The sequence below is a fragment of the Protopterus annectens genome, chromosome 1.part0 (genome assembly GCF_019279795.1).
Source record: "Protopterus annectens isolate FY-2018-M chromosome 1.part0, PAN1.0, whole genome shotgun sequence".
NCBI classification, from domain to species: Eukaryota; Metazoa; Chordata; order Ceratodontiformes; family Protopteridae; genus Protopterus; species Protopterus annectens.
This window is the reverse complement of record NC_056725.1, coordinates 225437823-225464472: the sequence shown is the minus strand read 5'-3', so window position 1 is coordinate 225464472 and position 26650 is coordinate 225437823. Positions and strand designations below refer to the sequence as shown.

The 26650-nt window shown below is 45.2% G+C and overlaps 1 protein-coding gene across 1 annotated transcript in view; it reads left to right on the top strand.

The window, feature by feature from the left end:
* LOC122790561 (serine/threonine-protein kinase Nek2-like) overlaps positions 1 to 26650 on the top strand; it is a 1269183-nt gene that overhangs the window by 200874 nt on the left and 1041659 nt on the right. Inside the window, exon 2 of the mRNA XM_044058123.1 lies at positions 5194 to 5411. Within this exon, the coding sequence (XP_043914058.1) occupies positions 5194 to 5411 (218 nt within the window). The remainder of the gene's footprint in view (positions 1 to 5193; positions 5412 to 26650) is intronic.

The window sequence follows — 26650 nt, the reverse complement described above, 5'->3', positions numbered from 1 at the left end:
ATGCCGTCTAACTTCCGACATCGCAAACTCCCAAGAAACGAAAAGACCGGGACCGACCTCCTCTGCCTGCGTCTACCACAGACTCCACGCCAAAACCTACCACGAGTGCTCTGGTTCCCCCTGAGATGGTTTACACCGCTCCGAACCGAAGACACCGCAATACCGACTCCGATACCAGATACCACTCCGCCAGTTATAGATTTTCCTCCGGATACTGAAACCAAGGAAATGCCCGAGACCATTGCTGTAGATAAGGTCACTCCTGCACGTGGAGCTGCCAGGCCTCCTATGGCCATGTCTATTAAGGCCTACACTCAGGCTAAGGCAGGCAGCAAGACCAAACACCTTACAGCTAAAGCCTTACCTCAGCCTACTCCTGAGACACAAATCATGTCTATGGCCGCAGACTTAATTTCCATGATTAGAGGTTCACAGGCCCATCCTGAGAGAGGATCCCAGCCTCCTCCTGATAAGAGGCCCGGGTTGAACCCTCTGACCCTATCCCTTCAGATGAAGATTCTGAGGACTCTGTCCACTCCGATGGCCAGGAAGAGCTCTTCCAGACCTATGAGGACTCTGATGCAGAGGATTCCATCCCCTCTGCCTCCCCTCCTGAGGAGATTTCTTTTGGGGAAGTTCTGCATACCATGAGGGAACATTTCAAGTGGCAAGGCCAGGAATATTCTGATTCCAGAAAGTGCCTTCGAACCTTCCTTAAGCCCCAGCACAGGCCCTTAGCTATTCCTCCTGTGCTTGATGTTTTGGATGATCTATATTCTGACTCCAGTGTTACCCCTGATTCTCTTCCTCCTGCTCCAGCCAAGCCAGACAGATATTACAGGGTCCCAGAAACACATTCCCATTTATTCAGGGCCCATACTGTTTTAGAAACTATTTATCAGGGACCTAAAGGTGTTTCATCTTCCACCTCTAAAAATCCCTTTCCTTCCAACAGGGAAGCTAGGTAATTAGAGAGATGGGGGAAAAAGGTCTACACCTCCACTACTTTATCTATGAGAGCTTTGAATTGCCTCTTTCATGTGTTACAATACCAGGATTACCTTTTAGATGATTTACAGAAAACATTGGCCTCTCCTGATCCTTTAAACAGGAAGTCTTTGCAGGAAGCTGTACATAATTCTCAGCAAGTCAGCAATCGCTTTCTGCAGTGTGGATATGATGCATTGGAAGCTTCATGTAGGGCAGCTATGACGGGGGCAGTCATTTGTAGACATGCATGGTTAAAAGAACAACCTCTACCAGATCATGTTAAGGCAAAACTTCTGGATGCACCCTTGGAAAAGAACAAGCTTTTTGGTGCTAATGCTAAAGATGTGTTAAAGTCAATCGAGGAAAAAGCAAAATCAGTTCAGACTGTCAGATTTCCTCCAGGTTCAGCCCCCCAGATTCAGCAGGAATTGGCCTTCAAAAAAACTGGTCCTTTCCTAATCCTGAAAAATTTCAAAGGGGTAAAAACTGGCGCGGCCGAGGAAGAGGACAATACAGAGGTCCTTACAGGGGACGACAATGGCAGCCAGCAAACCAAAGAAGTGACACAGGGGTCTCCCCTGCCCCACAGGCACAATCTCAATGACTTTCCTCTCGCCCGACCAAGGAGCAAATAGAAGCTCCCTTGGGCGGAAAATTATCTCTGTTTTCAGACAATTGGCACAGATTGACAAGACAAATGGATTTTGGACATTATAGACCAAGGTTACAGGTTCCATTTTCATACCTTACCAAGAAAACAAGGCATGCCAAACCTACCACAAAACCAGAGGGCAGAGGTCATCAAGCAAATTTCTCTGCTTGCTCAGATAAAAGCAATAGAAAGAGTACCACAACAAGAACAAGGCCAGGGGTTTTACTCAAGACTGTTCCTTGTTCCAAGAAAAGAAACTCAATGGAGACCAATACTGGATTTGTCCGCATTAAACACTTTTCTCATAGTACCAAAGTTCAAAATGCTGACTCTACAGCAACTCCTTCCCATGCTGGGCAAGGGGTCTTGGCTGATTACTCTGGACCTCAAGGAGGCATACCTGCATGTCCCTATCAGACACAGCTGCAGATGATACCTCAGATTTCTTGCAGGGCCAGAGCATTATCAATTCTCAGCATTGCCATTTGGCTTATCTACTGCGCCCAGAGTATTCACAAAATCTGGCTTCAGTAATTGCTCATTGCAGGCTCCAGGGGATCCAAATTTACCTGTACCTGGACCACTTCCTCATACAAGCTGACGACAAATTGATGTTGACAAAAAAACTTGAACTATGTCATACAATTACTTCAGGCTCTGGGATACACAGTCAACTTCCAAAAGTCAAGACTTCAACCATCCCAGCAAATAACCTTCTTAGGAGCCAATCTAGACACGGCCTCTCAAAATGGCTTACCTGACAGAAGACAAGCAAGAGAAGTTAACTCATTATTTCAAGGGTTTGGCAAAACTCACCCAGATGACTGCAAGGAGATTCCTACAGGCCCTGGGTTACATGGCATCCTGCATTCTCCTGGTTCCATTAGCAAGACTACACATGAGAAAGCTTCAATGGTACCGAAAAAGCCTATGGTCTCAGCACAACAACGTAGAGACAACCATACCGCTCATTCCATGCCTACAAAAGGAATTCCTATGGTGGGCCTCGGTAAGCCAGGCAAACACAGGTATGTCATTCAAAAAGCCTCAGATAACACAGACCATGACCACAGATGCCTCAGACCTTGGATGGGGGGCACACATGGAAGGCAGATGTATACAAGGACAATGGTCTCCAAAGGAAACACATCTGCATATAAACCAAAAGGAAATGCTGGAAGTAATGCATGCCATCGAGGCCTTTCGACAACAACTTCAGCAAGGCCATTTACTGATACGGACAGACAACACCACTGTGATGTGGTATATAAACAAGCAAGTGGGCACCCATTCCTACCCCCTTTGCAGACTGACAATGAATCTTTGGGAAAAAATCACTGAGCCTAAACATACAGTTACAATCCCAGTTTGTTCCAGGCAAAGACAATGTGCTGGCGGACAGCCTAAGCAGGAATTTCATAGATCCACACGAGTGGAGGTTACACCCGAAGATCTTCACACAACTCACCTCGACATGGAGCAGGCCAGAAGTAGACCTATTTGCCTCTCACCTCAACCATCTACAAAAATTCTGTTCAAGGACATACCATCCACAAGCTTCGAAAATAGATGCTCTTTCATTCAACTGGAACTTGCTAAAAATCTATGCATTCCCACCTCTGCCACTGACCACAGTATTACTAAAGATCAAAGCAGAGACCCAAGGGGATCCTAATAGCTCCAGACTGGCCAAGACAACACTGGTACCCACTACTACGGAGCATATGTCACAACAAGAAGTGGGCCCTCCCCCAATGGCCCCTACTTTTGACTCTGCACAACTTCAAAACAGTGCATCCAAACCTTCAGACACTGCAGCTAACAGCCTGGGAGATCCCATGAATAACCTCAATCTATCTCTCTCCAAGGAAGTTCAGCGGATATTAACAGAAGCTCGAAGACCATCCACCAGAAAGGTTTACTTGGCAAAATGGAAGAGATTCAGCATTTGGAATATCAGCAAGGGACATGATGCATCATTATTGAACATCCCACTCATCCTGGAATATTTGGCAGATATGCTTCAGAATGGACTCTCATATTCTTCCATAAAGATACATGCTTCAGCTATTTCAGCTAGATAGAACACTGATCCGCCTGTGTTTTCACATCCTTTGCTAAGGCAATTCCTCAGGGGGAATCAAGAACATTAAGCCACCAAGAAAGGCTCCAGTGCCAGCTTGGGACCTCAACTTTGTCCTAGAAAAACTGACTCTACCTCCGTTTGAGCCAGCAGCTTCAGTGGACTTACAATTTCTCTCATGGAAGACAGCTTTCCTGTTGGCAATTACCTCAGCAAGAAGGGTTTCGGAACTACAGGCCCTAATGGCAATACCGCCGTTCATAATCTTTCACAGAGACAGGGTCTCCTTAAGAACCAACCCTACTTTTATGCCAAAGGTGGTATCTAGGGTTTCTTTAAATCAAGCTATTCATCTGCCTGCTTTCTTCCCCAATCCTGAGAACAAAGGGGAAAGACTGTTGCATACCTTGGACATTCACCGACAACTTCGCTACTACCTGGACAGAACCAAGACCAGTAGGAAGTCTGATCAACTTTTTGTAGCTTACGCCCCTGGAGTACAAGGAAAGGCAATTTCCAAACAGACTATTTCAAAATGGATTGGACATTGCATCAGATTTTGTTCCTTCCATGGGAAGAATGTTCCAGCCAATGTCAGACCACACTCCTCCAGAGCTACAGCCACCTCTACAGCATTCTTAAGAGGGGTGCCTACAAAAGACATTCTAGAAGCTGTTACATGGAGCTCCATGCATACATTCTCCAAACACTACAATCTCCCTTTATACTCCAGATCCAGAGCAGGCTTTGCTTCGGCAGTCCTGCAGGGTTTGATTGCCACACCATCTCTTTCCTAGAGCATTCCTCCTCCCCCAGCTAAGCTATGGTATTCAACCCATATGTTATGACTGCAGTTGCATTCTTGAAGGACATAGTACAGTTTTGTACCTACCATAAATGTAGATGTCCGATAGATATGCAACTGCAGTCGGATTTTCCCTCCCTCCATACCCCTCTATGCCTTGGGTCCACTCCTATCCCTGTTTCTCTTAGCTGGGGATATCTGTTATGGTGTATCTGTTTATTGCTTACTTTGTCTGGAATCCTGTTTGTCTTCCAATTTGATTACAGCCTTCCTTGGAGGGCACCTGGGGCAAGAAACACTGAAGAAAATGGCATCGGCTGATGCTTATATACTCCAGCCGCTCTGACGTCTGAGAGAAATGCGACATCAGCCGACATCGGACCCAGACTTTAGAATCCGGCCGACCGAGGGCTGCCTGAGGCAGGACAACCCATATGTTATGACTGCAGTTGCATATCTATCGGACATCTACATTTATGGTAGGTACAAAACTGTACTTTGCATCTAGGGTGAACCAAAGGGGAGGTTGCTCTGACGAGCTATTAGGGGGCGCTGAGCTGTTTGTACATTCTGCCCGTCTCTGTAGAGGTAGTTCTAACTGTATTGAGGGTGCTTTAGTAGTCTGTGCTGCTGTATTAATGTGTAATTTTTTTCTCCTCTTAGATCCTAGTCTGGAAGGAAATGGCCTATGGTACCATGTCAGAAGTGCAGAAGCAAATGCTGGTTTCAGAAGTAAACTTGCTTCGTGAACTCAGGCATCCGAATATTGTTCGTTACTATGATCGCATTATTGATCGGACAAATACAACTTTGTACATTGTGATGGAATATTGCGAAGGTGGAGACTTGGCAAAGCTAATTTCAAAATGCGTTAAAGATAAGTAAGTGCTGTCCTATAAATTTGTTATGAAAAGCTAGGCTTTGTTTTGTAGAATTTCAGTTTCTGGTGAGTAGACTAAATTTTCAGCTGAAATATTTTGACACTAGTTGTGCTTTGGCCATTATCAACTGGAATGCCCTAATTAAAGTTCAGCTTTCTGTGTAAGCAAGGAGTATGGATTATGTCTTACTGCATGTTTGGGCTGTAATGAGCCATTATAGGATTGTGTTTAGACAAGGTACTGTAATGTTGGGTTAGAAAACAAAAATGTATATTTCAGTATAAGCATTTAAACCAGTAAATATGAAAGATTAAAAGCATGTGGATTCAAAAGAAAACCCAGAACAATTTATCTTCAGTCACTTTGACATTATGCTGACTTTGTCCTGCTGCTGAAGGATTTTATTTGGTAGCGACTTGCATTCTTTGCCTAACTGGGCTGTCTGGGATTCTATATTAAATACATGTGGTAAAGGCTCATAAGGGAAGTCCTTGTGCTGCCCTCCGTCCCTGGGATAGCTGGAGAGTAGCACATACCCTAAAATTATTTTTCATGATTGTGATTGGAACTCTCCTCCAAATCCCTTCCATCATACTGTAAACCAAATTTTCAAGATTCTTAATGCTGAAACATTATTTCTTGGCTATAGAACAACTTCAGCTATTGGATCACAATACCAAGATACTGGATAAAATCTTGTAGCTCTGCAGGAATTAATAATTCTTAACTCATTAATTTGCAAGGGGAGCAGCCTATGTGGCTTATTTTAGTAGGTGTTGTGTGGGTGAGACTAACAGATTGTGAAATCCACTCCACGTTAAGTATTTTAACACAAAGTAAATGGTGTGGACATTTTGTTGTAGAATACCACAGAGCTACTTGTGAATTAATTTCATTGAAGTGGTTGTGTTTTCCTGTGCCTTGCTTTGTGCCAAGTCTTCAGACTATATCTGTAGAGCAGGAAACCTCCGCAAGACATGAAGTCGGACAGTAATGGAGCATAACCAGTGCCATCTTAAGTTCTTTAGTGAAGATGTCACTTCTATTGTTTTGCGATCCACTTTTCTGCCATTGAGAATTATTTTGGCCTTTTTCAACTCCTATGTTGAGTCTGTATGATATTTTTATCATTTTACTTATTGGTGGCACTGAGTAGCATTGCCTCACAGCAAGAAGTTCTCCAGCTTGATTCCTCACAGAAGACACCCTTAAGAGAATCTTTACAAATGTGTTTATATGGGTTTTCGTCCAGTGACCAAATATGGTACATCTGCTGACTAAACTGTCCCTCTGTCCTTGTCTGGCTAAAGCTTGGGGGGGGGGGGGCTTGGCTATCTACTTTGTTCCATACCTGCATAGTAAACTCCTTGGCTATTCACGGAGTCTAACTCTGACTAGGAGTTATGGAGGGCTATTGCTTTTTTCTCAAATTCGTAACCAATAGGCTGTGTGCAGGTATTTCCTGTTGTAGGCAAAACTCTGCCAGGCTGCCACCTGTGCCAATATTCTGCAGTGCACTGTTCTTTACCACCTTTGTCTAGTTTTTCCTGAATTAAGTGCGAGTGAAAATGACTCCAGTCTTCTGAATATTTAAATCGCTTTAATATTTTTTTAGGCATTTGTTGCCCAAGTGTTTGACTTGAGATTTTGTTTGATCCTTCTCCCAGTTATTTTGTCTGAGGCCTAGGCCTTTCTCAATCTTTACAAGTTCTCTTGCAAGTAAGTGGGCCAGTATTAGAAGTACATCTTGCTGAGCAGCACACTACAGCTAGGATTCAGAAACTGGCCCTCCTGTGAGTATTGTAACTTGTGACAAAAGGGCCTTTTTACATTATTATGGAACCCAGCAGTTCAGAGAAGCTGCATTGAGAATACCTAATTTGCTTGTCTTTTGAATCATTCTGATTACTGCAAGCTGTAACTAGTGTTTTTCTGCTGCTTTTATGGTAATCGCCATTAGCATCCAGTGCATTCCATTGTCACCCTCTCCCCATTCAGTCCCCCCACAATCCAAGCAGTTAAATGGATGACACCACCATGCCTCTTACCTGTACAGAACAGTGTCCCTGATGCCTTATTCACTAGCACTGATCATTATATTGGTCACTGGCACAGTTGCTTAAGCTATATGGGTTGTATCCTGCCAAGGTTGTAATAGCTGGCTTCCAAAGCTTCAGTGCACCTTCCATGCTCCCCAGTTTGGCAGCTAAGCTGTGCTGCCTAAAAACGCAGGTTTGAAAGCAAAGCCTTTCAGAGGCTTGGCCTTCTACACAAGAGCATGCCTCTGTAGGCTTTCAAGGGTTGGTCTGCTTGTGCTGTTTGCTGGGCAGAGATGTTACTTTTGGGGAAGACCTTCCACATTTTTAAATTACTTGTGTACTTTCCTGGCAAAGCTTGTTTTAATACTGTCATGACACTTAACTGTACTTTCTAAATGGGAGCACACTTCTTTCATTTTAAAAGTAGAAAACCTTTTGTCAGTTTTCATCCATTCTTTACTCTTTTATGTATGGTTCCGATCCTTGAAACTGATCTAGCCATTATAGCTTGCGCCAGCCAAAATTTTCAAGTTACTGGTCTACTCATGCCCCTGTCTACATTGACTCCAGATCTCATTTACTGCTTTTACTGCTAAGACGTGTCAACCAGTTCCTCACAGCCAAGTAAAATATTCCTTTACCTTCAACTTCTAAAACCTTTTTCCTGGTCTTGTCTGCTGGAGAGATTACCTAACTGTAAGGATAAACACCATCTACCATTGCTGGTAGTTTCCCATGGTGTGATTTAAATTTTTTTCTTTCCTTTTCTTCTGCCTAACCTCATTTTTATTCAGGATGTTGGCAGATAAACCAAAAACTTCAGGTTTTAAACCATGAGTGCGACAGGAAAATGCTAAACTGACAGTTGTGATCTGCTTGAGTGCACCACATTTGTGACTGTACAATCTGCGAAGGTTTCAGTCAGCGTCCTGGTAGAAGTCACAGTAGTCACAGCTCACCTAAGATGTTTAGGATTACAGGCAGTTTCCATACATAGACAACTGGCTCCTCGCTGCCACCACCAGGCATCAACTCGTACAAGCAAGGAACACAACTTTGAACCTCTGGAGTTAGTTGGCGATTACCATAAATTCAGAAAAATTTGCCTTGTCGCCATCAAAACACTGTTTTTATAGGAGCAGATCTAGATACCATTACCATGACCTTAAAACTTCCACCAGAAATGGTTTGTGTTGTACGAAAACAGGTCCTGAACTTTCTCTCAAAATAAGGCCCAGCTTCAGTGGTGGTCAAATGTTGGGGACAATGGCGGCAGCAATCATTGCGATTCCTTTAGGTTGAATGCCTATGCGTGTACTGCAATGGCTCCTTTTCACGCAATGGTCCTTTCAAGAACTTCCAATGTCACATCAAATTGTAATAAACTCTCGTGCAAGGAGGACCTTTGGTAGCTGACATCTCAAGTAACAATACGTCACCCCTTTGTTCTACCCACTCCTATTGCCACAGATGCCTCCCTGATGGGGGTGGGGCATTATTAGGGAAGAACAACCAAAGACACATGGAAGGAACATGAGGCTCACCTGCATGTCAATGTCCTAGAGGTGAGAGCGGTACTTCTAACATTGCAGTCCTTTCAAGACTCTCTTCCTCTAAGGACTATTGCAATTCAGACTGACATGTCAGTGGTCTGGTACATAAACGAGGAACCAGATCTCGTCCCCTATGTCGCGAGGCCCAGAGTATGGCAGTGGGAATTTGCAACCAGCACTTTGCTAGCAATGCATATCCCTGGAAGGTCAAAAGTGATAGCAGACAAACTGAGCAGAGCAATTCTTATTGCATCACGAGTGGTCCCTGAAGAAAGTAACAGGATTATGTTCTTCGTCTCACATTGCTGCAGTCATGACCTGCGGGTAGTCCGCTGTCCTTGGTCGGCCCGAATACCAAAGAGTTAGGCTGGCGTCTGTCATGGGCGCCCGAAACTGACGTCAGTACGTAGTAGTACTAAAGCGCATGACCGATGCCATATCCTCAGTCTTTCTTGCTGCGTGGTCCGAAGCAGAAGCAGCGTTTGCAAGTGCTGTTTGGCATTCTGAAATTTTCAATTATCGAGTTTCAGACCGAAGACCAAGTTGGGCTAAGTACCCCGTTGGGGAAACTTTTTGTCTTTTCTTGCCTCAGTTAATCCGGATGTCAGAAAAAGTTAATAATTGTATTTCTTGTGGGAAACAGATACCTCATAGGGACTCTTGCTTGGGGCCTGAACACGATGTAGTCGGGTGTCGCTTTTGCGCTAGATTTAATAAGCGCACCATTAAACGAAGATTAGACTGCCAGGCTTGTTTTCGGTAAGCAGTGTAACTACAACATGCCGTCGGATCCTCCGACGCCCGCTACCGCTAAAAAGCGAAAAGATAAATCTTTAAGGTCTAAACCGGATGAGTCCGTTGCGGACGCCGGTTCTATGGAACCTACGGTTGAATCTGTGGATCCAGCCGAAGTCTCGGCTGAATCCCAAGGGGAACCTTTACTTTTACAGGAGTTGGCCTCTCAGGAGTTAGGCCAGGCCGAGGGTGCTTCTCTGGTGTCTGTAGTTCCATCTTTACAAAAGGTTATTAGGTCTTCTACCTCAGTGACTAAAGGCCATGCTAAAGCTAAACCTGGTCTTTCTGGTACTAGCCATAGCCCTAGTTCTTCAGGTTCTGTTCCTAAAAAACATATGTTGAAAATGGCAGAGGATTTGATTACTTTGATCAGGGGTTCTATACCCCCTCCAGAGAAGAGTCCTAGGGTGGAGACAGATTTAGAGGGAATGGAGCATTCTTCAGACTACTGAGTCCTCAGCTGAGGATATTCAGGATTTCACTCCCTATTCAGATTCGGATGCAGAGGATTCCTGTCCTGCTTCTCCTCCAGAGGATTTTTCCTTTTCTGAAACTTTACATTCCATGAGGGAACATTTCAAGTGGGAAGGTCAGGATTTTTCAGATTCTCGAAAAAGGCTTAGGGAATTTTTGTTTTTGCCACAACATAGGCCTTTGGCTATTCCCCTGTCTTGGATGTTGTTCAGGATGTTTTTTCTGAAGCTTCACTTAATCATGATTCTTTACCCCCTGCCAAGCCAGACAGGTATTACAGAGTTTCAGAGGCACATAAATATTTGTATAAGAGTCCTAGAGCTGACCCTGAAACTATTAGTCAAGGGCCGAAGGGTGTCGGGGCTTCTGTGGTTAAGAATCCAGTTCCTTTGGATAAAGATTCTAGAGCATTGGATAGGTGGGGGGAAAAAGTGTACACATCTTCTACGTTAGCTATAAGGGCTTTAACTTGCCAGTTTCATATGCTGAAGTATCAGAATTTTTTGTTGGGTCAATTGAAATCTAAGGTGGATGCTTTATCTGAGGGCTTGAGTTTAAGTAATTGCAGGAGTTGGTTCATGCCTCAGATCAAGTTGGTAAACATTCCTTGTAGTGTGGCTTCGATGCTCTTCAGGCTTCATCCAGGGTGGCTGCTACTGGTTCAGTTCGTAGACATGCCTGGCTTAAGGATCAAAATTTGTCAGAGCATGTTAAAGCTCGGATTTTGGATGCTCCTCTTCAATCTGAAGTTCTTTTTGGTTCCCCTGTGGAGTCAGTTTTGAAAAAGATGGAAGATAAAGCCAAGTCTATGCAGACGGTTAAGGATTATTTGCAAGTGCAGCCCCCTAAGTTTAGCAGGAATTGGCCTGCTAGAGGATGGTCCTACCCTTCGGATTTTCAGTCTAAGGGCAGGTCTAGACGTGGCAGGGCTCACGCTCAGGGTTCTTTCAGGCCTAGGACTTGGAGTTCTCCTGCACAGTCTTCTGGTGAGGGCAGGGGTCAGCCTTTTCATAAACAAACCCAATGACCTGTATTTTCAGCTGCCAGATCCTTCTTTTCTGGCAGCTCCTCTAGGAGGAAAGTTGGCACTTTTCAAACAAAACTGGCATTTGGTCACCCAGGACAAATGGGTGGTGGAAATAATAAATCAAGGTAACAAGTTTTATTTTCACACTTTTCCTCCTTTCAAAGGCATGCCAGATGTACCTCCTCAGCAAAGGCTGGAGGCTCAGGAACAGATTTCTTTACTTTTACAGATGGGAGCAATCCAGGTGGTACCTCCGTCAGAAGTAGGCCTAGGGTTTTATTCCTGTCTATTCCTAGTGCAAAGAAGGGAAACACTTGGAGGCTAATTCTGGATTTGTCCATTCTCAATACCTACCTAGACATTCCAAAGTTCAAGATGTTAACATTGCAACAACTTCTGCCTATGCTAGGCAAAGATCACTGGATGGTAACTCTGGATCTGAGGCCTATCTTCACATTCCTATCAGGCCCAGCTGCAGGAGATTCCTGCGATTTCGGGCTGGTACTTCTCTATCAGTTCTCTGCATTGCCCTTTGGTTTATCTACTGCGCCCAGGGTGTTCACAAGTTCTGGCTCCTGTAATAGCTTTCTTCAGACAGAGGGGAATACAAATTTATCCTTATCTGGACGATTGCCTGATTCTGGCTCAAGACAAAGACAAGTTACTTCAATATCTACAGTATGTAATGGCAGTTTTAAGGTGCCTGGGGTATTCTGTGAACGAAATAAAGTCCAGTCTAGTACCCTCTCAGGACATGTGCTTTCTGGGTGTGAGACTGAATACAGCTTCTCAGATGGCCTTTCTGACCCCGGACAAAGAAAGAACTCTTCACCTATACTTCCAGCAACTATCAGTACTGTCCAGGCTGACTGCAAGGACAGTCCTTCAAGCCTTGGGGTTCATGGCATCTTGCATTCTAGTACTTCCCAATGCCAAACTGCATATGAGGAAGCTACAATGGTATCTCAAAAGTGTATGGACTCAACACTGCCACGATTTGGACACTGTCATTCAGATAATACCTTGCATCCAGAAGGAATTCTTGTGGTGGGCGCAGGAATGTCACCTAAACAAGGGGTGCTCTGACCTGACCAGAGGCGAGTCAGATCATAACGACGGATGCCTCAGACTTGGCTTGGGGAGCACACTTCAATGGGAAATGGATTCAAGACATGTGGCCTCCCAGACTACAGCATTTGCATATAAACATGAAAGAGATGTTAGTAGTCCAGTTTGCCCTGATGGCTTTCAAGGGCCTTCAACCAGGACAGGTGTTGATTCGAACAGACAACACAACAGTCATGTGGTACATCAAGCAGGGGGGAACCCATTCTTACCCTCTTTGCAGACCAGCAATGATATTGTGGGAGACTGCTCTGAGTTTGCACATCACTCTTCAAGCACGGTTTCTGCCAGGAGCAGAGAACTCCCTAGCAGATGTATTGAGCAGACAAATTGTGGATCTCCACGAGTGGAAATTGGATCCTCAGGTATTCCAACAGTTGACAGTGGCTTGGGGAACTCCAGACATAGATCTGTTCGCTTCTCTAAATTTCCAACTACCGAAATTTTGCACAAAGATGTTCACCCAAAAGCTTGGAAAGTGGATGCTCTATCTTTCAGTTGGAACAACCTTCACGTCTGCTTTCCCTCCTCTGCCTCTCCTTCCCAAGGTACTCTTGAAAGTCAGGCGGGACAAGCCTTGCATGATTCTAATAGCACCAGATTGGCCACGTCAGCACTGGTATCCTCTGCTGAGGAGTTTAATTCAGGAGCCTCCTTGGCCTTTGCCACAGCTTCCTCACTTGTTTTCCCAGTCAAGCAATCATTTACTCAGTGTCAGGGTGCAGTCCCTGCATCTAACAGCCTGGCGTATTCTGTTTTAGAGCCTGTGGTGTCTCAGCTTCCTCAACAGGTATTAGATGTCATATTGGAAGCCAGGCGGCCCAGCACTAGAAAAGTTTATGCTGATAAATGGAGGAGATTTTTTCTTTGGAGCACAACTAAGGGCTTTGATGTCTCTGTGCCTAATTTGAGTTTTACACTACAGTATCTTACTGAATTACTAGGCAAGGGTTTGTCTTTTTTTCCTCTGTGAAGGTTCATGCTGCAGCCATTTCTGCTCACTAGGATTGTGACTCTCCTTTATTTTCTCACCCTTTGTTTAAGCAATTTCTTAGAGGGGCAAAAAATATAAGACCCCCATGTAGAGCTCCTACTCCTTCCTGGGATCTCAATATTGTGTTGAAGCTTACCTTACCTCCTTTTGAACCTGCAGCTACATCTGAATTGAAGTTTTTGTCTTGGAAGACTGCGTTTTTGTTGGCCATTACTTCTGCTAGGAGGATATCTGAATTGCAGGCTCTCATGGCTGTTGAACCCTTTCTGATTTTCCATAAGGATAGAGTTTCTTTGCGTACTAACCCTACTTTCATGCCAAAAGTGATTTCCAATGTGGCCTTGAACCAGTCTATCCATTTGCCTACTTTTTATGCTGATCCTCAAAATAGGGGGGAAAAAGTCTTGCATTCTTTGGATATCCACAGGCAGCTGCGTTATTATTTGAGCAGAACTAGAGAGTTCAGACAGACTCAACCGTTATTTGTTTCCTTTGCTTTGGGTTCACAAGGGAAAGCTGTTTCAAAGCAGACTATTTCTAAGTGGATTGGTCAATGTATTGCTTTTTGTTATTATCATGGGAAGGATGTTCCCGCTGGGATCAGACCTCATTCCACTAGGGCTACTGCCACATCTACTGCCTTTTTGAGGGGGGTAGCTACTAAGGATATTTTGGAGGCAGCTACTTGGAGTTCAGTTCACACTTTTACTAAGCATTACCATCTCCCTCTTTATTCCAAGTCTAGGGCTGGGTTTGCCACTGCAGTCTTACAGGGCATGTTAGCAGCTCCTAATGCTTTAGTTTGCCAGCCTCCCTTTTCCTTTGCTTTGGAATTCTACCCACAGGTTATGACTGCAGCAATGTGAGACTAAGAACATAGTACAGTTTTGTACCTACCGTAAATGTAGATGTTCGAGGATCCACATTGCTGCAGTCCTATTTTCCCTCCCTCCTTCCCCTCTGTAGTTTGGGGTTGCTGTTATTCCTTTGGGATAATTTTCTCACTGGTGGTTGTTGGGTATTTACTATTTTGGCTCTGGCCTTTCTTTTTTAAGGCCTTCTGACATCTGGGGCAAGAGACTGAGGATATGGCGTCGGTCATGCGCTTTAGTACTACTACGTACTGACGTCAGTTTCGGGCGCCCATCGCCAGCCTAACTCTTTGGTATTCTGGCCGACCGAGGACAGCGGACTACCCACAGGTTATGACTGCAGCAATGTGGATCCTCGAACATCTACATTTATGGTAGGTACAAAACTGTACTTTCTGCAGATGGAGCCAGCCTTACTATGATCTCTCTGCAACTCCAACTAACAAATGCAGCAGCTATTTTGCCCTAACCCACCCCCCCATGGGAGATTCTCCAAGGGATGTGCTTGTACACAATTGGCCCCCAGGTCTCCTTTATGCCTTTCCACCCTTTCTACTGATGCCCAAAGTTTTACAGAAAGCAAAGGCTCTGGGAAGAGCATCATTCTAAATCCACATACTGGCTTCGTCAAATTTGGTTCCCCTTTCTCCAGCCTAGTCTATTGGAAGAACCTTGGATCCTGGACCTAGTTCCAGATCTCGATTCATCAGGGGCTCTTCATCCCGCACTTCCCCAAATTGACAGCTTGGCTGCTCCAATTCCAAATGCAGCCAGGTTTCAGAATCTGAGCTGCAGCTCAACATATTCTAACATCCTCTCATAAACCATCTACCAGGAAGTTTTACCTTGGTAAAAGGGAGAAGGTTTTTGATGTGGGTGTTTCAAAACAATATTGACACGTATCTGACTTCAGTTTCATCCATTTTAGTTTTTGACTAAACTTTTCAATGAGGGGCAGCTGCAGTGGCCATTGGGGTTCAATTGGCAGCAATTTCTAACTTTCATCTTTGATCAGGGGTCTGTCAGACTCTGTAAAGCCTTTCTCAAGGGTACTGTTCATTTGAGATCACCTATTAAATTTCCAATTATGCCATGGAATCTACGTTTTGTTGTTTCATGGATCATCCTACCCCCATTTGAACCAGCCTCATGTGACCTGAAGTATGTCATGAAAAAACAGATTTCTAGTAGGTATTACTTCTGCTCCTGAGGGTTTCAGAGTTACAGGCTTTGTCCCTTAAACCCCCCCCCATATTTGATTTTTCATGATGGGTTTCACTTTGGACAAATCCATTTTTACTTGCTTTGTTCAGAGACCAATCTTAGACTATAGAATTACCAGTTTCCCTAAATATATGAAGATGGAACACATGTTGCACAAGCTTGATGTCCACAGGCAGCCTTGATTCTATTTACACAGGTCCAAGGACTTTAGAAAATCAGAGCCAGGTCTTTGTTTCATTTCGTTTTCAGATTCAAAGAAAGGTGCTTCAGTGGTAAAACCACCTTATCAAAATGGTTATCGGATTACATCTCTCTTGCATACAGATGCCCTTCAAGAATGCAACTGCAGTCCTGACATATATGGGTTGTCCTGCCTCAGGCAGGCCTTCGGTCGGCCGGATTCCAAAGTCTGGGTCTGGCGTCGGCTGATGTCGCCTCCTCCCCGACGTCAGAGCGTCTGGGGTATAAAAGCATCAGCCGATGCCATCTTCAGTCTTTCTTGCCGCGCGGTGCCCGAAGCAGAAGCAGTTCGCAAGTGCCGGTCGGTCAGCTCCTGTGTTATTAGTTACCGAAGTCATCTAAAAGCTAAGTACCCCATTGGGGAACATTTTTTCTTGCCTCAGCCGATGGAACAAATTGAGAAAGCTAATAATTGTTTGTCTTGTGGTAAACAAATACCTCATAAGGACTTCCATTCTTACTGCCTCCCTTGCCTGGGCCCAGACCACGACGTCTCGGCCTGTGCTGCCTGTGCTTGCTTTAATAAGCGCACTCAGGCACCGGGCAAAATTTGCCGAAGACATTTTTGGTGAATCCTACGCTTACATCATGCCGTCGGAACAGACAGCACAAACTACCAAACGAAAGTACTGGGACCGACCCCCTCGGCCCATGTCTTCCACCGATATAATGCCTAAGCCCTCTGAGTGCTTCGGTCCCTTCGGAAGCGATAATTCAAGCACTGCAGGCTGACTACACCACGTTAACATGTTCTTCGGTCTCAGACTACACCGGTGCCAGTTGTTGATTTTCCACCAGAAACCGAAGTTCTCGATCTACCCGACACCATTCCTGTGGACAAAGTTACCCCTGCACTTGGGGCAGCTAGGGCCTCCTGTTTCCATGTCCATCAAGGCCTTTGCACGTGCTAAGGCCGCCAGCCAGGCCAAGGCCCATCCTAAACCTACTTCACAGGCCCCTTCTGATAGACAGATCATGTTTCTGGCTGCAGATCTAATCTCTTATCAGGGGGTCTCAGCCCCACCCAGACAGAGAGGTTCTCAGCCGCCTGCAGAAAAAAGGCCTAGAACTGAGCAGGCAGACAACCTCTCTTCAGATGAAGCCTCTGGGGGATTCAGAGCATTCAGATACCCAAGAATAATCCTTCCAGGCCTATGAGGACTCTGATGCTGAGGAATCAATTCCCTCTGCCTCCCCTCCGGAGGATTTTTCTTTCAGTGAAGTCCTCCACTCCATGAGGGAACATTAAGTGGCAGGGTCAGGAATTTTCTGATTCTAGGAAAAGGCTTCGTACCTTCCTTAAGTTACCCCAGCACAGACCTTTAGCTATCCCTCCAGTTTAGGATATCCTGGATGATGTATTCTCGGACTCCAGTGCTTCCCCTGATTCTCTCCCTCCTGCTCCTGTCAAGCCAGACAGATATTACAGGGTACCTGACACTCACAAGCATCTCCTTTAAGGCCCACTCTGTGGATCTAGAAACTATTTCACAGGGCCCCAAAGGAGTGGCTACCTCCTCAGCCAAAAACCTACTGCCAGCTGACAGGGAAGCAAGGTCCCTGGAGAGATGGGGTAAAAAAGTTTATACCTCTTCCACCCTTGCCATGAGGTCACTTAACTGCCTTTTTCATATGTTTCAGTACCAGGATTTTTTACTGGATTTGCAGAAAAAGCTAGCCTCTCCTGAGCCTATAGATAGAAAGGCATTGCAGGATTTGGTTCATAATACTCAGCAGGTTAGCAACCATTTTCTTCAGTGTGGTTATGATGCATTGGAGGCTTCATGTAGGGCAGCTATGACAGAGGCTGTTATCCGTAGACATGCTTGGTTAAAAGAGCAGCCACTGCCAGATCATGTTAAAGTGAAGCTCCTGGACGCACCTCTGGATAAACATAGCTTTTTGGTGCTAATGCTCAGGATGTGTTTAAGTCTATTGAGGAGAAGGCAAAATCAGTACAGACAGTAAAGGATTTCCTCCAGGTTCAGCCACCCAGATTCAGCAAGAATTGGCCTTCAAAGAATTGGTCCTTTCCAGACTCTGACAAGTTTCAAAGGGGAAAGAACAGGCGTGCATGAGGTAGAGGGCAATACCGAGGCTCCTACAGGGGCCGCCAATGGCAACCACAAAATCAGAGAAGTGGCACAGGTAGTTCACCTGCACCACAGGGACAATCACAATGACTTGCCTTTCACTCCGCCTACCAAGGCTCAAAGAGAATCACCTCTAGGCGGAAAATTATCTCTATTCTCAAAAAACTGGCACATTATAACAAAGGACAATTGGATTCTGGACATAATAGACAGGTTACAGGTTCCACTTCCATACCTTACCAACGGGACAATCTCAAAGCTGTTACAAATAAAAGCAATAGAGAAGGTTCCTCCTCAGGAACAAGGCCAGGGATTTTACTCAAGACTGTTCCTTGTTCCAAGAAAAGAAAAGCAATGGAGGCCTATTTTGGACTTGTCCGTTCTAAATACTTTCCTCATGCTGCCAAAATTCAAAATGCTGATGTTACAGCAACTTCTTCCCATGCTGGGCAAGGGGTCTTGGCTGGTTACTCTGGACCTCAAGGAGGCATACCTGCATGTCCCTATCAGACACAGTTGCAGAAGATGCCTCGGATTTCTTGCAGGAACAGAGCACTATCAATTCACAGCATTGCCGTTTGGCTTATCTACTGCACCCAGAGTATTCACGAAATGCCTGGCATCAGTAGTGGCACATTGCAGACTCCAGGGATTCAAATATACCCTTACCTGGACGACTGCCTCATACAAGCAGACAGCAAACAAACCTTGATAAAACACTTGGATTATGTCATAGAATTGCTGCAGGCTTTGGGATACAGTCAACATTCAAAAATCAAGATTACTGCCATCCCAAGAGATTATTTTTCTAGGAGCAAGGCTGGACACACAGCTACAAATGGCTTGCCTCACAGAGGAAAAACAAGAGCATTTAACAGATTACTTCAAAAGCCTTGCAAAACTAACCCACCTGACCACAACGAAGACCCTGCAGGCCCTGGGGTTCATGGCATCTTGCATTCTTCGAATCCCTCTGGCAAGACTACACATGAGAACTGCAATGGTACCTAAAAAGCTTGTGGTCTCAACACAGCCACGACCTAGAAGACCTAATACCACTCATACCATGCCTGCAAAGTGAATTTTTGTGGTGGGCGCAAGCAAGTCACTTAAACGAAGGCATGCCTTTCAACAAAGCTCCAACAAGTCAAACTATTACAACAGACGCCTCAGACCATGGATGGGGAGGCGCACATGGGACGGCAGATGCATTCAAGGGCAATGGTCCCCCAGGGAAATGCATCAGCACATAAATCAAAGATGTTGGCAGTGATACATGCAATAGAAGCATTTGGAAAATCTCCAGCAAGGTCATCTGCTAATAAGGACAGACAACACCACTGTCATGTGGTACATAAACAAGGGGGCACTCATTCCTACCCCCTCTGCAGACTAACAATGACTCTTTGGGAAAAGTCCCTGAAACTGAACATCTACTTGCAATCCCAGTTTGTTCTGGGCAAGGACAATGTTCTGGCAGACAGATTGAGCAGAAATTTTTTGGATCCACACGAATGGATGCTACACCCACGCATTTTCTCACAAATAACTGCATGGGGAAAACCAGACATAGACCTCTTTGCATCTCATCTCAATCACCTGTAAAGGTTCTGCACAAGGATACACCATCCTCTAGCCTGGAGAACAGATGCTGTTTCCTTCAGCTGGAATGCCCTAAATTTATGCATTCCCTACTCTACCTTTACTCACCAAGGTGTTACTGAAGATCAAGGCAGAACAACCAAGAGGAATCTTGATAGCTCCAGACTGGCCAAGGAAACACTGGTATCCACTGCTACTGAGCATAACTCGCACCAAACCGTGGCCCTTGCCTCAATGGCCTCGGCTCCTGACAACACAATTACAAGACTGCTCATCAGAACCTGCAAACCTTAAAGCTGACAGCTTGGAGAGTTCCATGACTGGGACCCATGACTCCCTCTCCAAAATAGTTCAGGAAATTTTGCTGGGGGCACGCAGACCTTCCACCAGAAAAACCTATTCGGCCAAATGGAAGAGATTCATCATCTGGAATGTCAAGGGCCAGGATGCATCACTGATGAACATACCTCCGATATTAGAATACTTGGCAGAAATGTTTCACAGTGGCCTCTCGTACTCTTCCATAAAAATCCACGCTTCAGCTATCTCAGCACATTACAACTGTGATCCACCTGTGTTTTCGCATCCCTTGCTAAGACAGTTTCTAAGGGGTATAAAGAATATCAAACCTCCAAGGAAACAACCAATTCCTGCATGGGACCTCAATTACGTCTTGGAAAAATAAACTCTTCCTCCTTTTGAACCAGCAGCATCTTCAGAAATGCAATTTCTCTCTTGAAAAACGGTTTTCCTGTTGGCAGTCACCTCAGCAAGAAGTCTCGGAGATGCAGGCCCTCATGGCAGTTCCTCCTTTTCTCATCTTTCATCAGGATAGAGTTTCTCTTAGGACCAATCCTTCATTTATGCCTAAGGTGATATCCAGAGTGTCTCTAAACCAAGCAATTCACCTGCCTAGTTTCTTTCCTAACCCTCAAAACAAAGGGGAAAAGCTGTTGCATACTTTAGACATTCACAGACAACTACGCTACTACTTGGACAGAACAACGTCTACCAGGAAGTCTGACCAACTGTTTGTAGCCTATGCTGCTGGGGCACAAGGAAAGGCAGTCACCAAGCAAACTATCTCAAAATGGATTGGACACTGCATCAGATTCTGTTACTCTTTCCATGGAAAGTGTGCCAGCTAATATTAGACCACACTCCACCAGAGCTATGGCCACATCCACAGCCTTTCTAAGAGGAATGGCTACAAAAGATATTCTAGAAGCTGCTACATGGAGCTCCGTGCATACATTTACCAAACGCTACAACCTGCCATACTCCAGATCCCGACCAGGCTTTGCTTCCGCAGTCCTGCAGGGCCTTCTTGCTACACCATCCCTTGCTTAGTCCTACCACCCCCAGCTTGGCTATGGTATTCAACCCATATGTCAGGACTGCAGTTGCATTCTTGAAGGGCATAGTACAGTTTTGTACCTACCATAAATGTAGATGTCCGATAGATATGCAACTGCAGTCAGTTTTCCCTCCCTCCTACCCCTCTGTAAATTCTCCTTTTTGGGTCCACTCCCCTTTTCAAATTAGCTGGGGATATCTGTTATGGTGTATCTGTTTATTACTGTTGTGTATGTCTGGAATTTTTTATCCAGCCTCTAAATGTAGCCTTCCTTGGAGGGCACCTGGCATCTGGGGCAAGAAGCACTGAAGAAGATGGCGTCAGCTGATGCTTTTATACCCCAGCCGCTCTGATGGGGAGGAGGCGATATCAGCCGACGCTGGACCCAGACGTTGGAATCCGGCCGACCGAAGGGCTTCCTGAGGCAGGACATCCCATATGTCAGGACTGCAGTTGCATATCTATCGGACATCTACATTTATGGTAGGTACAAAACTGTACTGTATCCTTGGACATACGCCTACTTTACACATCCCGTCAATCTCCTGTCCAAGAAGTTCCTCCACTTCTCAGTGGGTTCTGCATGCTCAGTTCTGAGCTTTGCCATTTGGTTTCTCTACAGCCCCAAGAGTGTTCACAAAGTGCCTAGCACCAGTCATGGCTTTTGCCAGAACAAGGGGAATCCAAATCTTTCCCTGTCTAAATGATATCCTGATAATAGGCCCTGTCAGTTCAAATGGTCTTAAAACACCTAGACTTCACTTTCTTTATTGACAAGTCTGGGGTTCACTATAAACCTCAATCCCGGATACCCTCACAGGATCATGTGTTCCTTGGATGCAGGATCCTAACAGGAAAAATGGCCAGTCTTTCCCCAGAAAAATCTCTTTCAAGGAGTTACTGTTTGTCAGGCTCCTAGGATTCATGTCCTACACCATCCCCATGGTGGTACCCATTGCAAAACTTCACATGAAATTCCAGTGGTACTTGAGAGCAGTCTGAACTACATCTGCACCCCCAGGAGTTAGATTCCCATGCCTTTCCAGGGAACGGAATTGGTGGATAGCCCAGACAAAGGCTAACCCAGGCCTGACCTTACCACCCCTGCCCCCCCAAGCAAGACCTGTTCCCAGATGTTTCCGACAGGTTGGGAAGCAACCTTAGGAGAATGGAGAGGAACTCATGGACCCTCTCCCAACAGAGCATGTCAATATCAAGGAGGTGAGAACCTTGATATTGGCCCTCCACATTTTCAAGTATAGTCTCCTGCCATGCACGCTGAGATGATGCACAGACAATACCACTGTTGTAGTACATCAACAAACGGTGGGGGGGGGGGGTCCTACCTCTTGTGCAAGTTGGCTCTGGTGGCATGGGGAATCACCCTAGAGAGAAGTCAACATCCTAGCAGTCTACATACCTTCAGCCGACAATGTGATGGCAGATGCACTGAGCAGGGCTATGACTATCCCACAAATGGATGCTAAACTGGTATGTGTTCATGGACCTGGTCCATCGATGGGTATTCTGGTTGTGGATCTGTTTGCCTCACCCATGATCAGCCTGTTTCCAACCTTCTGCTCCAGGGTACCACATCCTGAAGCATGGAGGGGTGGATGCTCTTTCATCCCCTTAGAGGGGGATGTACATTTATGCATTACCCCCTTCTCCTTGCATACAAAATTCTGCTGAAAATTCTGAATTCGGAGAACAAATCTTGTTGGTGACCCTCCTATTGGCCAAGGCAGCATTGGTTCCCCCTATTATACCATCTAGCCAAGGGAAATCACCACAAGTTACCCCACCAAGATGGACTTGCTCACACAGAACACACCCAACTGTCCACTCTGAACCTTGCACTGTTGGTGATGGGGCATTGATTCTCTTCAGACACCTATACACACAGGACATGCTTCAGCTTCTGCAGGAAGCCAGCAAAACTACCAGAAAATCCAAGTGGAGATTTTCTGTATGGTGTCAAACACTTTACAACCACTAGCAGAACCTCCAGTGGCCTTCTACCTGTGTGAATTGGTCTGGACTGTCTTGGTCTTCAATTAAGACCACTTATCTGCCATCTTGGCATGCCTTCCACTCACCCCACATCTGGCTTGTAAGTTAGAAGTGAAGCTATTTTTGAAAGGGGTTCTACACCACCTTCGACTTCCAAGGAAGCACATCACTCCTCGGGATCTAAATTAAGTTAACACCATCACCCTTTGAGCCAGCCAAAGACTGCTCTCAAAAACTGTACATGGAAAACTATACTCTTGATGGCCATTACATCAGCCGGAAGGTTTTCTGAACTGCAAGCCCTCATGGCCTCACATCCTTTTAAAGTTTTCCATAAGGACAGGGTCTATATGTACTAACCCATCCTTCATGCCCAAACTGGTCAATGAGCTTTCCTTGAATCGGGCAATTAACCCCCCAACTTTCCCTTCACTCCAGAATCCTGCTGAAAGGATTCTACTTTCCTTAGCTGTACATAGACTACTCTGATACTATTTAGCCAAGACCAAATCCATCCATAAAATGGACAGGCTGTTTGCCTCCTACCACCCAAGAGCTCTGACGCCCTGTTTCCAAGCAAACCATATATTTTTGGATTTCTAAAATCTTTTGCTATACAGCCAATGGCAGAAGACTTCCTTCCCCGTAAAGGCACACTACACTAGGGCAGTGTTGTCCTGGGGCTTTCAAGGGTCTGGGTACAGCTGCCATTTGAAGTGGCTACATGGTCCTCAGTCCATACATTCACCAAACACTAAGTTGGACATCCTGTTCCAGAGCCAGAACAGGTTCTGTTCCTCTCCCCCAAATCTTAACAGGAGCTTCTGCACACTTAGGATACAACAGCATATGAAGAGCAGGACATGGTATTGTGGAAAGTCTTAGCATAACGTTAGATGTCCTCTTCTATAAGCTGCTGTATAAATGTTTGTTTTACTGTTGCAGTAATCACACTTGGGTTATCTGCCTGCAGGTAGTCCTCAGTCGGCCCGAATACCAGAGACTTTGTATTTCTGTGTCTGATGCTGTCGTTCCAGAACTGACATTGTCTGGGGGTATAAAAACAGGCAGCCAGTGTCATTACATCAGTCTTCTTTCCGAGGAGTCAGAAGCAGAAGCTGTTCGCAGGTGCCGGTTAGCTGCTACCTGAATTTTCATTTAAGAATTTAATAATCTTGAAGTCTTCTAAAGCCAAGTACCCTATTGGAGATCTTTTTTTTGCTCTAACAGATGTCAAGTTTTTCATTCTTACTGTCACCTGTTTAGGCCCAGGCCACGACATCCCTCACTGTCAGTTGTGTGTTTAACACCCAAATCATTCGTCATTGGGCTCTGTCATTAAATTATTTTGCGCTCTCCGTATTCTGAAATGGCTTCAGTAAGCCATCCGACTACTGATTATTCTGAAAAAAAAAAGGATAAAGAGACCGCATAGGTCCAAATCTGCCAACTCTTCCGTTAAGCTAGTCGCCAGTCCACCAGTACTCGGGTGCTTTTGCAGCCCCTGATGCCCATTTCAGTGGATTAGCAGGCCTCTGCTGAGACCCATTCTGAGTCCGGAAGGCCACAATATGCTTAGACTATGGAACCTGTGGATGTCTCTACCTTGATTGTGTCTGGAGCTGCTGTGAAGGCACCGGCTTCTGAGGCAGCTTTTCGCTCAATGGACGTTAGACTCAAACGGACTTCATTTTTAACCAAAACTAGAGAGTTTTAGGCCCAAAGTGCATGCACCTGCTCCCAGGCCACAAAAACGTATGTTTAGAATGGCCGAAAATTTTGTGCTGATTAGGGGAAGTCAGCCTTCCCCTGCTAAGAGTCCAGCACTCTTCACCTTCTACAGACCAGAAGTCTGACTGACCTTTCGGATTATGAAGACATGCCCTTATCTGCTTGAGGATTCCGATGCAGAGGAATCCATTCCCTTTGCCTCCCCTCAAGAAGATTTTTCTTTTGGTTAAACCTTGCCTTAAGAGCATTTTCACTGGGAATGCAAAGACTATCCTCCATCCAAAAAGACTCACTCTAGAGTTGCCTCAGCAAAGGCTTTTAGCAATACCCCCGATGCTCTTCGTGTTTCACTGTTTCAGTCATTACATTTGGGTAATCTGCTGGCAGGTTGCCTCAAGTCAGCTTGATTAACAAAGTCTTGGGTCCTACTTCGGTTGCTGTCCCTTCCATGACGTCAGGGGTATAAAACATGCAGCCAACACCATTTCCCCCAGTCTTTCTTGCCACGTGGTGCCCAAAGGAAGAAGCGGTTAGCAAGTGCTGGTCGGCAGACTCATGAATTTTTTTCAATTTCGGAACTGAAGTCTTCAACTTAAAGTTAAGTACCCCATTGGGGAAACTTTTTCTTGCTCCTTACCAATGTTAGTAATTGTATTGCTTGTGGGAAGCAAATACCTGAAGGATTTTCATTTGTACTGTATTCCTTGCCTAGGCCCTGACCACAACGTGCCTTGCTGTCTGTTTTGTGCTAAATTTAATCAACGCACTATTAAGCATCGGTATATTTTGGCTCAAGCTTTAACTATCCAGAAATGTCGTCTGTTAGCAATCCGGCTACGGGAATACACAAAAAAAGCAAAGAAAGACGGACCGTTTAGGTCCAAAACCGACAAAGCTTCTCCGAAGCCAGTCGCCAGTTCACCAGTTCACTGGTACTTTGTGAGGTGCTTACGCAGCCCCTGATACCCACTACTTTTGATTCGCAGGCCTCTACTGAGACCCATTCTGAGTCAGATATGCCGCGGGACACAAGTATTGAACCCATGGATGTCTATCTTAGATGGGTCTGGAGCTGCTGAGCAGGAATCGGCTTCTGAGTGTTCAGGCCTAAAGATTTGTGTATTAAACTGACGCCATATTCAAAACCTAGGCCAAAATCAACTTCTATGTCTAAACATCCGACGCTTGGTCCACGTGCACAGGCCCCTATGCCTAAAAAAATTATGAAAATGGCTGAGGATTTAATTACCTTTTATCAGGGGTTCCCATCCCCCTCCTGCTAAGAGGCCTAGGCAAGGCACTGACCATGAATAATCCATTCAGATTTCTATTTCTTCTGATTCCTCTTCTGATCAGGAATTGTCTATTCCAACTTATGGGTCTCTGATGCAGAAGATTCCATTCCTTCTGCTTATCCTCCTGAGGATTTTTCTTTTGGAGAAACTTTGCATATCCTAAGGGAATGCTTTCACTGGGAGTTAGGATTTCTCAGAATCTAAAAAGAGGCTTGGGGATTTCCTTCTTCCTCAGCACAGACCTTTGGCTATACCTCCTGTTCTAGACTTTGTTAATGAGATTTTCTCAGAATCCAGCATGGCTCCTGATTCTCTGGCTCCTAGTAAGCCAGACAGATATTACAGGGTTCCTGACTCCCACAAATTCCTTTTTAAAAACCCTACTGCTGACCCTGAAACCATTTCTCAGGGTCCCAAGGGCGTTGAGGCTTCTACTGCTAAAAATCCTACCCCTTCAGATAGACTCCAGGGCACTGGATTGATGGGGTAAGATTTACACATCTGCAACCTTGGCAACCAGGGCTTTAAACGGTCAGTTTCATATGCTTGAATATCAGCAGCATGTCATAGGCTTACTTAAAAAGAAAAGGTTTTATTTCTGGCTGTGGAAAAGTTGCAGGATTTATTGCATTTAGCTGAACAAGTTGGAAAGCATACTTTGCAATGTGGTTTTGATTCCTTGGTGGCCTCTTGCAGGGCTGCTGTAACTGGAACTGTGATGAGGCATGCTTGGCTCAAGGAGCAACATGTGCCTGATCATGTTAAAGAAAAATTGTCGGATGCTCCTTTACAACAGGACAGGTCT